We start from the raw sequence: 14,396 nt of genomic DNA, 5'->3' as shown, positions 1-14,396 counted from the left end.
AATCTGTCCCCGTGTAAAACCTGGCTTGACTCTGTTATGCTCTGAAAATACGGTGGGTGCCCTCAGTAGCCTACAATTGAGAACTTCTCCGAGAGCGCACTGTTGTGGTCACGTGCTCTGCGTCCAGCGGGTGAAGTGCAGGTCTGTGGGTTGAGCGCGTTAGAGGGCTGTGCAATGGGAGGGGAGATGCTTTGTCACAGAGTCTGGAGCTACAATGATGTTTGGAGAGCTGCAAGAGATTGTGGTCTGAATACAGACCGTCACACGACCAGAGAAGAAAAGACCCGTTTGAGTCCTGTTCGGGAGGAGCATGATGGGACCCTTGGCTTGAGGACATTCGGAGTGCAGGGAGATGGCTCTTTTGCTCACCGCTTTGCTGTTGCTCTACACCGGAATTACGCAGTGCGTGGAACAGGACACATGCACACCTGTGCGCGTGGATCCTCTGAAGTTTGAGCATCTGCGGCGCGTGAGTGCGCAGCAGGTGCTTCTGAGGCTGAGCGCTTTTAATGAAGACTTTTACCTGGATTTGGAGCCGGACTCCAGCTTTGTGACCCTTGAGAGTGGCGCAGAGGTTGCGCATTGCTTTTACGCGGGACGCGTAAATACAGATGTGGATTCTTTTGCTGCACTGAGCCTCTGCGGGGGGCTGCGCGGGAGCTTCTCTGTGGGGGGCATGGAGTATTTTATCAGTCGTGGCACTGCTCCAGGTCCTGAGGCAGGATTCGGCACGCACATCATCCAGCGACGCGCACGTGCTACGCTCCCAGGAGGAAACCCTAGCAGGTGCGGGGTTCCGCCTCACGCCCACCTGAACGTGTCCCTAGATCGATACAAAAACTTGCGGGACCTGGAAGAGGTCAGCGAGCGCGTACTGAACAGAATGGGGCGGAATAAGCGCTTTGCATCAGTCCCACGATACGTGGAGGTGCTTGTCGTGGCGGATGAATCTATGGCCACATTCCATGGAGACGACCTTAAGCACTACGTCCTGACACTGATGTCTGTGGCGGCCCGTCTATATAAACACTCAAGCATTTTGAACTCAATCAACTTGGTGGTGGTGGGCTTCACGGTCCTGGGTGACACTGACAAGGGGCCCAAGGTCTCCAGCAATGCGGCCCTTACTCTGCGCAATTTCTGTTCCTGGCAGAAAAAGCTCAACAAGCACAGCGACAAGCACCCAGAGTACTGGGACACTGCTATACTGTTCACCAAGCAGGTAGGGCACAGATGTAGCCTACTTTTGTAATGACCCCAAGTGTGTGGACTCCTGCAGAGTCGTGTCCTGCACGTTCATCACCTGATGTCCCCCTCTCCCGCAGCAGTGCACAGCCAGTGCATGGTGACCCCAGGGCCTGGAAAGACTCATATTTATTTACACTTAGGAATTACACGTATAGGAAACTCCGGGCAGTCCTGCTTGGAGCACAATGTGCACAGCTGCATGGAAAAGTCGAGCAATAGGTTACAGAGTTGACATGGTTGGCATTCTTACACATTTGCCATTTTGCTTGACTGAATTTCTTTAAAATTATTATAATAAAAATAATGGCAGTAAAATATGAATAATGGCATTATAAGACACTTTGTAGACACATTTACAGTGAGACAATCCCAGCTGTCATTACCCATTTTAGTTTTTTTTTGTTTTTCATCTCAAATGATATGATACAAGGAAGTGTCATTTGACTTTCTCACCAATGGCCCAAACCACACAGAGAGTTTGTGGTTGACATTGCTGCTTTCATCTTTAAAAAGATGGCTTACAGGCATTACAGACCAACCACTTTCATGCAGACATGAGAAAAAATGAAAATCTGATTGCAAATAAACGTAATGTGTAATACTGTATATTTTAGGACCTGTGCGGCTCCACTACCTGTGATACTCTGGGGATGGCAGATGTGGGTACCATGTGTGACCCAAAGAGGAGCTGCTCTGTCATCGAAGACGACGGACTGCCTTCAGCTTTCACTACTGCACATGAGCTGGGTATGAAAATGGGCTTGAGTTTCTCAATGGTGCGATAAAGCAGAGACTGAGGTTACACTTCAGTCTAAAGGCTCACAAAGAACTCACATAACCAGACAGTGTAGCATCAAAATGTGGTTATAAATCTCATTCTGTGACTATATCCACCTGTTAAGCTACAGACCTATAAAAAACACCAAGGTAAACAAAGTCTAAGTAACATGTGGCCACTAAGTTTAGGAAGTTAAGTATAATGTCTTCCTTGAGTTTGCTGCAGACACTGAAACATACGCAGCCACAGGGACTTCAGTCTCATGACGTAATTCAAATAACAAATATGTACTCTTATCAAGAAACACTGTCTATGACTCCTATTAGAGACTAAGCAGGCCAAGGTAAACAGAGACACAGGATAAGTATTGCATTTTCAGCATTTCCCATGAGTCTGGTGTTGATTGAAACAAGAGACTCAGGCAGCCAGCTTTACCTTTAAACAGACCAGATTTCTACAATTAGAGTGATTGGCAGTCAAAAACAATGTCTACAAATGTACAAGTATGTGTGGTCGGCTGGTTTATATCTACGATCCAATCTATAAGTAACTATTGAAGCCCCTTGAGAGGCATTACTTTACTCGTATACATTAACAAATTGCACAATTTCCTCTTTACAAATATCCTGTCTTATGATTGTGCTGGAGGAAAACCGCAGACTGTGTTTGCCTCTCCTCCACATAGAAGAAGAAAGTGACATGGTTTCCGCCAAATTCCCTTTAGGTGTGGTTTAGAAAAATATATCTGTAAATTGCCAATTCTATGAAGGCTTTTAGATCATTCCACACAAATGTTGATCTTTTTCATCCCTATTCAATCATTGCATAGTAGTTACATAACTAAGGGCTCACTCAAGAGATGATGGTTGAGAGTTTAGCACAAAGGTTCCACTAACAACCTGTACAATAGGGTCAGCCTTTGGGGCCATGATTCTCCCGAAATTGACTGTCATGGTCAAATCAAAGTCAAAAGCAAACAAAGCAAAACCTAAAGAACAAACCAGGTTTAAATCTCTAGTGAAGCAAGATATATCCAGGACTAATTCTGACCTGACTCATAACAAAACACAGGACATCCACCAGGTCAAACTCCAACGAAAACAGCTGAGACAGGAATTGGAATTTGCTCTCATTTAAATCATTCCAGACCTTGGAAATGCAGAAGCCCCTTCAATTATAGGACGGCACTGCATGATCCAAAACCATTAAGCATCACCAGTCTCACTGGATCCTCTTTATTTCAGGCCATGTCTTCAACATGCCCCACGACAATGTAAAAGCCTGTGAGGAGGTGTTTGGCAAACTAAAGGACAACCACATGATGTCACCCACGCTGATTCAGATAGACAGGAGCCGGCCCTGGTCTGTGTGCAGCGCTGCCATCATCACCGAGTTCCTGGACAGAGGTCACGGTCAGTAAACACTTCCCGTTCATCATGGCCCATAATTCATTGCAGGCCTCATGCTCTCAGCTGCTTGCGATCAGACAGCACCTACAAGTGTGAGGCCCAGCCAGTGTCGATAATAGTGATGTTATTCTTCAATGATCAGATACAAGGAAAGCTCATCGTGATGCATTTCTATATTTGTATTGAGCCAATTGACTTCCATACAGACATGAACAAATGATGACGACACAAAGTATAATAATGATAAAAGTGACATCAAATCGTAAACATAAACACATTTGCTAATAGTTAGAGCAGGTATATATTTGCTCAAACAAAGCAAAAAGTCAGTATTGAGCGTCCGTAAACTCTCGTCTTTGAAGGATCCGTCCCACCCTGGACAGAAACTGTTCACACCCGTCCCTTAGACAGACCCATGGTAAATGCACCCTTTGACCTCACAGGGCTCCAGTATCCTCTTGGGTGTAAATAATCTGGTAACTGTTTATGTTGTGTCATCCTTTTGAAGGGCTCTGTTTTGGCCATGTCTGCTTGGGGACCCAGACAATAAATTCGCCAGGGCGTGTCTCGGCGTTCATGATCCTGTTGCCTCTTTATAAAAATGTCCATAGCCGCACAAATCCCACCCAAAACGAAACAGTGGAATGGAAAAGTTGACTTCAAAGGCACTTCTAACATGATTTAAATTACTTGAAAGAGGAACAGTGGAAAGTCCATTTGGAGATACCAAAGGAAGCACGGCAGCAGATAAATTCTTTACAGCTTCATTAAAAAGATGTATGTGTATCTACCAGACTTTCTAAAGAAGGGGAAAGTGGGGGCTCACCTTTAACCCAAGCTGCCACTCAATGAAAAAAACATCCCTACAACATCCTCCATAGACCACTTCTACTCTCTCCACTCACTTAAGTGTGCCAGTATAAATCATGTGGCTTTAATCTCCTGTCCATTCTATGCCAAGTGCGTCTGTGTTTAAACTTCTTGCACCATCGCTAAGTGGACTAGAATCAAAACACGACAATTTATCGCCGACCTAGTTGCTGCAGACGTTCGTGGCTAAATTTACCGGTCGTTTATTTCATCTAAACATTACCAGGTGGCTGCTGTGTCAGATTGTATTCATCTTTTTACAATATATGGTCTGTAAGACACAACTTTACAGTCGCGCCACCGCTTTTTGGTGTTTGCACACTCTCCCAGCGTCTGGGTGTGTTTTATCCCGATGCTCTGGTTTTCCCCATTTAACCAAAACATTAACAGTATGTTGAGTACAAATTCCACACGGGACAATAATGTAAACAAATACAAAGCACAAACACAGTTTGAATGGTGAAGTCACCAGTATAAAGGAGGAGGTGAACTGAGGACAGTGCCAGTACAACAAGTGTCTGTAAAATGAAATGCTGGGGGAATGCTTAAGTGACACAACACTTATAAATGTAAGTCCACAATAAACTGTACCACAAGAGGATTTAAGACAAGCAACATGCAGCAAGATTGGCAATAATTATCAGGGTGGGAGTTAAATATACGTACGATTCTGACAGTTCAGCCAGTAAAGAAAAGTGGGTGCACTTTTTACAGAGCTATAAAAGTGAGAGGTATGGCAACAAAGCAATGTAGATTAACTCTATATTAAACCAGCACAATAAACATTAAAGTGTTCTCACTCACTACCGGAATCCCAGTGCTAACCCGTAGTTAAAGCTCAGAGACTGAATTCTCGAGGGACTGAGCTGAGGTATGGTGTGGACACAAGCTGAGGTCTTTGTACTGCGTGCTGGAATGATGTGTGTCCAGTAGTTAGGAAAGTCTTACATACAGTAACATATCCGTCGTGTTAAGGTGAATGTCTTACCCATACAACCTTTGGGTCAGTGGGAATATCTCAACTAACTGAGTGTCTGCAGACTTTCCCAAGAGTTACGCACTAATAGACAAATTTGGCTCTCACCGTGGTAGAAAATCCTTTCCGAATCCAGATGATGTTCCATATCCACATCCAAAAACAATTTGTACCTTGGCTTATTGCTCAACGTCTTTGGAAATGTATAAATCTTTTGCATAGCTTCGTCTTGTACTGATTCCGTGTATTGGTTTTCTTTTTGATGCTATGGTTACACTCAAACTTGATCTGCGTATTACATTTCTTTAGGTGACTGTCTATTGGACCAGCCTCAAAGACAGTTATCTCTCCCTGACCACCTCCCAGGGGCGACCTACAGCCTGCACCGCCAGTGTGAGCTGGCCTTTGGGCCGGGCTCAAAACCATGCCCGTACATGCACCCCTGCTCTAAACTGTGGTGCACTGGGAAGGCCAGGGGGCAGCTGGTGTGCCAAACCAGGCACTTCCCCTGGGCAGACGGCACCAGCTGTGGCACTGGGAAGATCTGCGACAGAGGAGCCTGCATCGAAAAGAACAACACCATGCACATAAAGGTGAGTTGGGTGGTGGTGCTCATTTACTGGGATGCAGCATGGTTACACTCAAGACTCCAAAGTCATTTTACTGGATGAGACCTCCACCTTTACCTATGATGTACGAAGAGTAACAACAACAAAAATGTTCTTGGGTCAGTCAATATCCTATCATTGCTTTCTGTGGTAAATTAATTCTTCACCCGCCTTGAGTGTGGCGAAGACTTTCAAGAGCAGCACTATGGGGACCAATTTCCAGGTCTTGAGCTTGGATTGGTCAGGACTAATTAAAGGGAAGATTTAGCCACGTGCATGATAAGGGTTGATGAGAGAAATGGAGAGCTTTGAGGAAATCCACGGGGTGAACATGCAAACACAATTTAAGATTTTACCACAATAAATGCTTAGGCAACATTTCAAAAACTGTGACAAAGAATCAAGACCCATAGCTGTATTTTTTTTTTTTTTTGCGCAGGTGGATGGACAGTGGGGAAAGTGGGGTCCTTTCGGGGACTGTTCCAGAAGCTGCGGCGGTGGTGTGCAACTGGCTAAAAGAGAGTGCAACAACCCCGTCCCTGAAAATGGAGGAAAATACTGCTACGGACTGCGGATCAAATATCGCTCCTGCAACCTCAGCCCTTGTCCCGATTCAGGTTAGAACAAAGTCATGATAACTCACGTTCGTATGTGGAATATCATAAAGCAGAAGGATTCAACTTCAGCTGACTCTTTTTTTTTTTTTTTTTCTCTCTGCAGGCAAGACTTTCCGCGAGGAGCAGTGTGAAGCGTTCAATGGATTAAATCTGAACACTAACAGACTGGGCTCCTCCGTGGTGTGGGTTCCCAAATACTCTGGCGTCTCTCCCAAGGACAAATGTAAGCTCATCTGCCGCGCAAATGGGACTGGATACTTCTACGTGCTGGCTCCAAAGGTACACAGCCATTTCAGTATCAGCTGTCAACAATTATTACACATATATCCCCATGAATGTAATGAGTGGTGTTGTAAGAGATGCAGAATCAGTGAGTTGAGGGAAGATTCTTATTATTCTTATTAAGCCACATCTAACTATTGCCCTGTGTGAATACTGTGGAAAAGCATCAACCCATTTCATTCATGAACGTTCATACATGTGTTTTTTCCTCTTCCAGTCTAAAAAAATGCTTGTATTATGTGATCATGTTTGCTAACTGCAGCCAACAAAAGCTGATGTTGCAACTGTGCAACATCAACTACTTCATTTTCAAGTTGAACATGTTCTTGGCAAAGTAATCCAAGTTCAAGCCCAGCCTGCATATAGTGCTCTGTTTTTGATGGAAGTGGCGTATTGGTGGTCGGTTTGTTCTGTTAATTGAAAGCTGTTGCATAAATAGCATTGTCAGCTTCTATTAAACGGTGAGGCGGAGCACACCTACGGCTCATATGCAGCATTGAACTGAAAAAGGGTAGAAACTGTTGTACCAACTAACTCGAAGTGAAAACGTTGTCACCAAACACCTCATCACAGGAACGGTCCAATGAGAGAATTTCAAGTAGTGGTCAAAATAGCTCACTGTTATCCACAAAGCAATAAGTGATGTACACAGTGAGCGGCGACGTGTTGGTGGCAGTGGAGGCAGGACAGATGGAGTGGCATGAGGAGAACATGCCGGCACCACATCACATCACACCTGGGGCTTGTCACTAACCTCTTATGCAGAGAATACAAGCAGCAGGGCCGTAGGGGTATGGCCACAGGTTCAGACCAAGAAAACAGAGTCAATGAATGTACAGAAAGTGCAGGAAAAATAGCCATCATTAGTTTCAGTGTGATCTTTGACTTGTTCATTGCAGGTGGTGGATGGGACCCCCTGCTCCCCAGACACCACAGCTGTGTGCGTCCAGGGGAGGTGCATCAAGGCAGGCTGTGACACGAGACTGGACTCTACCAAGAAGTTTGACAAATGCGGAGTGTGTGGAGGGGACAACCAGGGCTGCAAGAAGGTCTCAGGAATGTTCACTAAACCTGTGTAAGTCAACGTTATTTGAGCTAGAAACATCTCATGTCATGCTCTGCTGTGTTTGTGAGACAGCTGATGTCCTGCTTGTCATTCCTTTTAGTCACGGCTACAACTTTGTGGTCATGCTGCCTGTGGGAGCTGCCAACATCGATGTGCGTCAGCGTGGATACAGAGGCATGATCAGTGATGAGAACTACCTGGCAGTGAAGAACCGCCAGGGGCAGTACCTGCTAAATGGGAACTATGTGGTGTCAGCTGTGGAGCGGGACCTGCTGGTGAAGGGCAGTCTGCTGCGCTACAGTGGAACCTCCACCTCAGTGGAGGTACTTCAGGCCATCAGACCTCTGCAGGAGTCCATCACTGTGGAGGTGCTCTCTGTGGGCAAGATGACCCCGCCCCGAGTGAGGTACTCCTACTACATCTCCAAGGAGAGCAAAGAGGAGAAGACGCTACGCAAAGAGGAGAAGAGCCTCACATTGCACAATAGCGTCCTGGACAATAACAAAGTTGAGGCCAAAAAGCATGTCTTGGATAAGACACCCATGAGTCACTGGGTGTCAGGGAGCTGGGACAAGTGCTCCGTCTCATGTGGGACAGGTCTGCAGAAACGCTTGGTGCAGTGTCAGAGCATCCAGGGCCGCCCTGCAGCGGACTGCCACAGTGCAGAGAGGCCCACAGCAGTGAGAACCTGTGGAGACCCTTGTCCCATGTGGGATGTGGGGGCATGGTCCCCCTGCTCTAAGACCTGCGGACGAGGGTTTAAGAGACGCGTAGTCCGCTGCATCACTGACAACGGCTTAAACCTACCCAGAGAGCACTGCGCTGGGCGGAGGAAGCCTCAGGAACTGGACCTGTGTCACATGAAGCCCTGTTAGACTAAACACAAATGAACTCATGCTCATGAGCAGGAAACTCACAGATGTGTGTATCCATCTTCTGCTGCACAGACTCTGGAGGCAGCAGCATCTGCCTCAACAGTGTCAAACCAGGTTTGACTTGCGGTCTACCTCCACCTGCACAGACAAAGTAAAGACTGGGCTGTAACAGACTAAAGACACATGTATTTGCATAATGCCGCAGAGCAGACAGATGTCGTCAATCTTAACCTGGTCGCCCTGAGCCAGGCCTGCGCGGAGAGTGTCTCATTTCAGTGAAATGTGAAACACTGAACTACATCTGCAGAAAGAACATTAAAGATCTTAAGAAACCTGTCTACCAGTACTGTTCACAGGAATTTAATATTAATCCATATCTCTCCCAATAGAAAAAAGACCCCATACAAAATAGTTTTATTACGGACTCACATTATCGGTAACTTAGACATGTCTGTGGCTGGACATATAGACTTGAGCAAAAGTGAGTTCTGTTTTATTAGCGTTCATCGAATAGAAATGAAATTTGACTCTAAAGCACTAAAGCTGTGCCATCATCATTTTAGGGTCAAACATGCTGATTTAACTCATCCCACCCTAGTCAGTAAAATCAGGTTCACATCTTCAGAATATTGAGCACCAGAGAAATTGACAGTTGTCATTCAACAATGCAAACTCATGGACTGCATCACTAATATCTTAAGGTTTCTGTCAACAAGGACCACTGCAGTAATGATCAAACTAGCAGTATGTTGATATGTTCTTCTGTTCTGTTCTTCTCAGTGCTTTGGTTACACTTGAGGGACCATATGTACGTATATACCACTTAAAGATGGTAGTGTATCTTGTACAGATAATATTGTTTATCAGATTTCATTTGTATACTGTGTATACAGACAATTAGCTGTAATAAAGTATAATATACATGTGTAAAGTGTGCAGGCCTTTTGTATGAGATGTGTCAATGTCACTGCCTTTGCTGGTCCCAAATGAAGCCTGATCCAGTTCAGCTCATGTTTATCCACCGAGGGATTGTGCTGAGTCAGTTCTGTGTTCAGACCTGGGCACAGTGTCATCATTTAAACTGTCTGACCCACATCCACAGCAACAATCACAGGCAAAGTCCAATAACATACTGTAGTTAAACTATGCACCTTCAAAAACATTTATGAGAAACAACAAACATATCGTTCTGTCCAATCAACTTCCTATAACAAATGTGAGCAACAACAAATCCTTCTGCTTTGGGGAACTAATAAGCAATGTTTCTAATGTACTATATGCAATATTGCTTTAACAATAACCCTGATTAAGCAGGTTTTGTGAAAGTACAACACAAACTCAGCATGTCTGAGCGCAATAAATAAGAGCAGAGCAGATGGTCTGATTAAACCCTGGACTGGGGTCGGAGCCAGTGCGCTCTTCATGTTGCTCCAGGTATCTGCTCTTGTAGATGTTCAAATTAAAAATTCGAGACTCTCTGAATTCCACAAGAGCTTAAAGTGACCAAAGAGTGAAGCAGATGTTTCACTTTGTGGATGCAGTAATTGAGATGACTTTCATGCTTTATTTGTCATTCTATTATTAGACAGCTACAGCATTATCAGTAACACCTGTTCTTAACAAGCACGGTACTCACAATACAGTAGCTACATTTGGCTAGCTTTATCTGTAACTGTTACGGCTGAGACGTCATTTTGAACTTTATTAATCCATTATGGAAAATGCTTTGTCTCAGTAGCTCAGTAATACAATAATTCTATCTTAAAGCAGAAATAAGTAAGTCATGCCCCTGCTACTGCAGGTGTCGTAGCATGTTGCAGTTTTTTACTCATTAATTGTCTGTGAGAGTAAATACTACGCGGACAGAAAAGACAAAAGGAGAGAGGGATATTGTACATCTAATTACACAATGGAGATAGTTTTTTTCACTGAAACTTGGCTGTAAATACAGTTTGAGTGGCGCTAGCCCGCAGCTAGCTTTGCCCGTTAGCCTGTTAGCTTCTTCTTCTTGATTCTATTAGTGTGTATTGGTGACTTCGACCCAGTAAAGGAAAGCTGCAAGTGTGGTTTTCTGGCCAGAGACACCAGGGAGAGATGAAAGACCCCCCAATCATCCCATTAACACTTGTATTACCCCAGAGGGACAACGCAAAGGATTTATTAAGGTAAACAAGTTACTTAGTATTGCTTTAAGAATGCAAATGTAAACACTAGAATATTAAGAAATCAACAATAAAATAATGTATGTAAAATCTGCATTTGTACCATAAGATTTCTATAATCACCACCAACACACATCTCATGTCTGTTGCTTTCGTAAATGAAGCTTTCGATGGTGAAAACCAAGCTGTCCTTTTTATATTGGTACAAAAGCACCTGCATGGGTTCACTTAAACCAACCCGGCATAAGTTCCCTATAGCTTCCCATACACAGCGCAGCGCATTGAAGAGCTCTCCTTTTTGGAGTTTATCTTAAGCTTTTACCAGTAACCGCTGAGGTGTTAGAGGCCACTTTTGTCCCGGAAATCACATTATCTGCCTGACACAAGAGCCCAGCAGTTGACAGGCTCCGCTGCCAAAGCCCCAGTCTTGGCCCTCCTGAACCCTGAGCCTGTGTGTCCATTCACGGGGGCAGCTCACGTGGATAATCAGCATAAAGGGTTAATGTGTGCCTCCATGAGAACCAGCCAGTCTTTAAGAGTCTTTCTTTACATGGACTGAAGCCTAAAGTCAGACTGACCAGCGTTACAGAATGAAATTCATGTGGAGGGCTGTAAACAACTGTCTCTGAGGCCAGTGGACAAAACAAGTGTCAAGAGCTGAGTGAGACCATCAGGGTTTATAAAGAGGGGCTTCGAGGAGGACACGCCAGAGTTCAACAGTTAGTGAAATTAACACACTGAACTATAGAGTTCTATATAAGTGCTGGAAATACATTGTTAAAATGCCATCTCCAAGTGTGTGTTGTTTGGAATACGGGTCAGTGTTTACTCAATACTCGCTAATGTGGCAAAGTTATGAAGACAAGTTATTATAAACTGTAAAACATTGACATAACAAGATGCTTAGAAGTTAAACATTACAGTATGTCCCGATAACACTGACAGCAGTGACTGTGACTAATGCAAAGCAGCAGTTAAAATGCAGACCTTGTGTAAATGATGAGACGAATCCAGTGAAGTGTAATTTGAGAGACAGGACAGAAAAGCAGTGGGGAGAGACATTCATCAAATTGGAGGAGCCGGGACTCAAACCCATGACGCTGAGGACAGTGCATCGTTCCACCATATGAGCAGCAGCCTTAACCGTCAGCTACACATTCAGTCATGTTTTTGTTACTCTTTTCAGAACAGGTAATAACTCTACCGAAAACCTAAAGCACCGTCTGATAAATCGAGATAGATAGACATTTCTTGCTACAGACGCCCGATGATTTGTGAGTCTTCTTTTCTCTTCTATGGGGCCAAAATTGGTGACTGAATTCCCACAAGTTTGCAAAGTTTGTAGTGACACATAACAGTGCACAGGAGTTAAAGATAACCCATAGCCACCAGGCAAACTCTTCTATATTCTAGGAGAAGAATTCTTAGACATTCAGGGAGCTGAATAAGCACAGTGTTACAGACTGCTGCATCTCTGTCAGAACAGCTATGACTGCAGAGCGTAACCACTACACTTAAAACTGAGGACCAGAGTTACTTTAAAATTGCAATATATTCTATATTAGTAGTTACAGTTTTAAAAATGTAATCTGTTTGCATTACATAATTATTGCTGCTTCAAAAATGCAGCTGTACTTTGAGTTACTTCTGAGTTACTTTTGGCAAACTGTAAACTGATAATAGTAATAATGGCACCAAGCAAAAGTGCAGTCAAAGATTTAATTTTCCTTAGCTTTCCCCCATTCTCTTGCATTTTGTTTTGATGACATTAGTTATATGCAACTCTAGATCTTATACATCAACTTCCAACAGGATTTGGTGCTGCATTTTTTTTGTTGGAAGTTTGACATTTTTTCGGTCTATACATTTAAATGAACTTATAACTCGAGTTACTTGTAATGACTAATACATTACCATATTTTGTTTAAGCCCTTAACCCCTATCTTAACCGAGCACATTGTCTCCGGTTTGACGCAATTCTAAAAGCTCCTTGACTGGAACTTACAGTATAGGCCAGTGTTGCGTTTTTTCATTGCTTTTGGTTTTCAATTATTAGGCCCGAGCCGGATGCAGTCTCGGCAAGGGACTATTGTTTTTGCGTGGTTTCTTCTTCTTATTATTATTTTTTCCCCGGAAATGATCGCGTTTTTGACCGGCTGAACGTGGGCGAAAACTCACCAAAATTGGCGGAGGCATTGGGGCAGCGCAAAAATTTATGATAATGGTAAATGGTAAATGGTAAATGGTCTCAACTTATATAGCGCTTTTCCACCTACATTAGGCACTCAAAGCGCTTTACAGCAAGGATCCACTCACCCATTCATACACCAATGTACGCAGACACCAATGTACGCAGATAATGGACGAATTGGCCACGCCCACAACAAAATGGCTCCACAGCGCCCCCTGGAAGCGGACCCCAATTTTTTAAAAAAAGGTGCGTTTTTGGGCGTAGGCCAGAATCCTTGGGCACAGTGAGAGGGGACATCAGGACAACCCCAAAACTCAATTGGAGCGCCACGCCCGCACGCACAGGGAGGCGGCCATTTTGCCTTGAAACCCGGAAATCGTCTGGACTAATTTTACGTTTTAACGAGCTAGTCCCTGGTTTTTCGTCAGAATTAGATCACATTTGTCACAGTACGTCTAGACATATTGAAATTCAAAAATGTGTTTTTCAAAACTGTTTCACCTTCTACTCGTAACGTAGATTTCGCCTTGTTTCGAAGAAAGCTCACGCTCACAGGCATAAGCCCACAGAGCTCATATTCATGTCACTAATGCGCCACCTGAAACTGAACCGAATGCAGCCACTAATGTGTAGCCTGATCCCAGGATAGCGCCCCCTAGCCATACCTTGAAAACTGCACTTTTGAATTTTTTTTCATACAATGATGCCAGTATGTTCTCTTTTGCAAACCAAAAAATACATTACAGTCATGTCATATTTATTATTGTTTTTACATTTCAAAACGGACGAAAACATGACAATCATAAAGAGGAAGAAGCACAGATGAGTTCTGCACTGCTTATTAGTGTTGAGAGAAACGTGACATAAATCCAATACATTATCCTTATTACTACTTCCCTTTACATATAAACGTGCCGCTGCAAACAAGTCTGTGTCTATATGCGAGCAAGTGATGATCCGTGTAAGTTCAGGAAACACTGGGACAAAGAAAATCCACTGAACAAGCCAAGTCACTGCTCCAGCTTTGTCCACATTGTGAACCACCGTTAACATTCTGGCCCACACTGACAGCAAGATAACCCAAAGACACATAGGTCCCTTCACCCTTTCAGTCTTCTCGTCTGGACCGCCACAGAAGAGGAGGCGAAATAAATGAGGGGTAAATTGGGGTATTTCCAGCGCCTACATAGATTTAAGTTGCCATGGAGACTTTGCAAAATAAGGGCCGGGCTTTAGTTAACTGCTCTCCTAATGTTTCAGCAATCACGTTCGAGTAATGAAAAGCAGCATTGAAAAGAGGGGGGGCAGACTGTC

At 44.0% G+C, this 14,396-nt stretch overlaps 1 protein-coding gene across 1 annotated transcript; it reads left to right on the top strand.

The window, feature by feature from the left end:
* Window positions 1–178: 178 nt before the first annotated feature.
* LOC306977510 (A disintegrin and metalloproteinase with thrombospondin motifs 15-like) lies at window positions 179–9,536 on the top strand. Its single transcript, XM_079575851.1, has 8 exons — window positions 179–1,222; window positions 1,863–1,995; window positions 3,271–3,438; window positions 5,591–5,874; window positions 6,329–6,506; window positions 6,610–6,785; window positions 7,688–7,863; window positions 7,955–9,536. Exons 1-8 carry the CDS (start codon window positions 353–355, stop codon window positions 8,727–8,729), a joined length of 2,760 nt encoding a protein of 919 aa, XP_079431977.1. The 5' UTR covers window positions 179–352; the 3' UTR covers window positions 8,730–9,536.
* Window positions 9,537–14,396: the final 4,860 nt, after the last annotated feature.

Source organism: Gobius niger (assembly GCF_951799975.1).
Source record: "Gobius niger genome assembly, chromosome: 1".
Classification (NCBI taxonomy): domain Eukaryota; kingdom Metazoa; phylum Chordata; class Actinopteri; order Gobiiformes; family Gobiidae; genus Gobius; species Gobius niger.
The sequence above is the reverse complement of the archived record's forward strand: the minus strand, read 5'-3'. Positions and strand labels throughout refer to the sequence as shown.

What these genes read in the sequence shown, in the direction of transcription:
- LOC306977510 (XM_079575851.1), top strand. Translation starts at nt 353, where the DNA reads ATGGCTCTTTTGCTCACCGCTTTGCTGTTGCTCTACACCGGAATTACG. An exon ending in CAGCCCTTGTCCCGATTCAG is followed by an intron (nt 6,507 to 6,609) that starts GTTAGAACAAAG and finishes TTCTCTCTGCAG; the next exon opens with GCAAGACTTTCCGCGAGGAG. An exon ending in TCTACGTGCTGGCTCCAAAG is followed by an intron (nt 6,786 to 7,687) that starts GTACACAGCCAT and finishes TGTTCATTGCAG; the next exon opens with GTGGTGGATGGGACCCCCTG.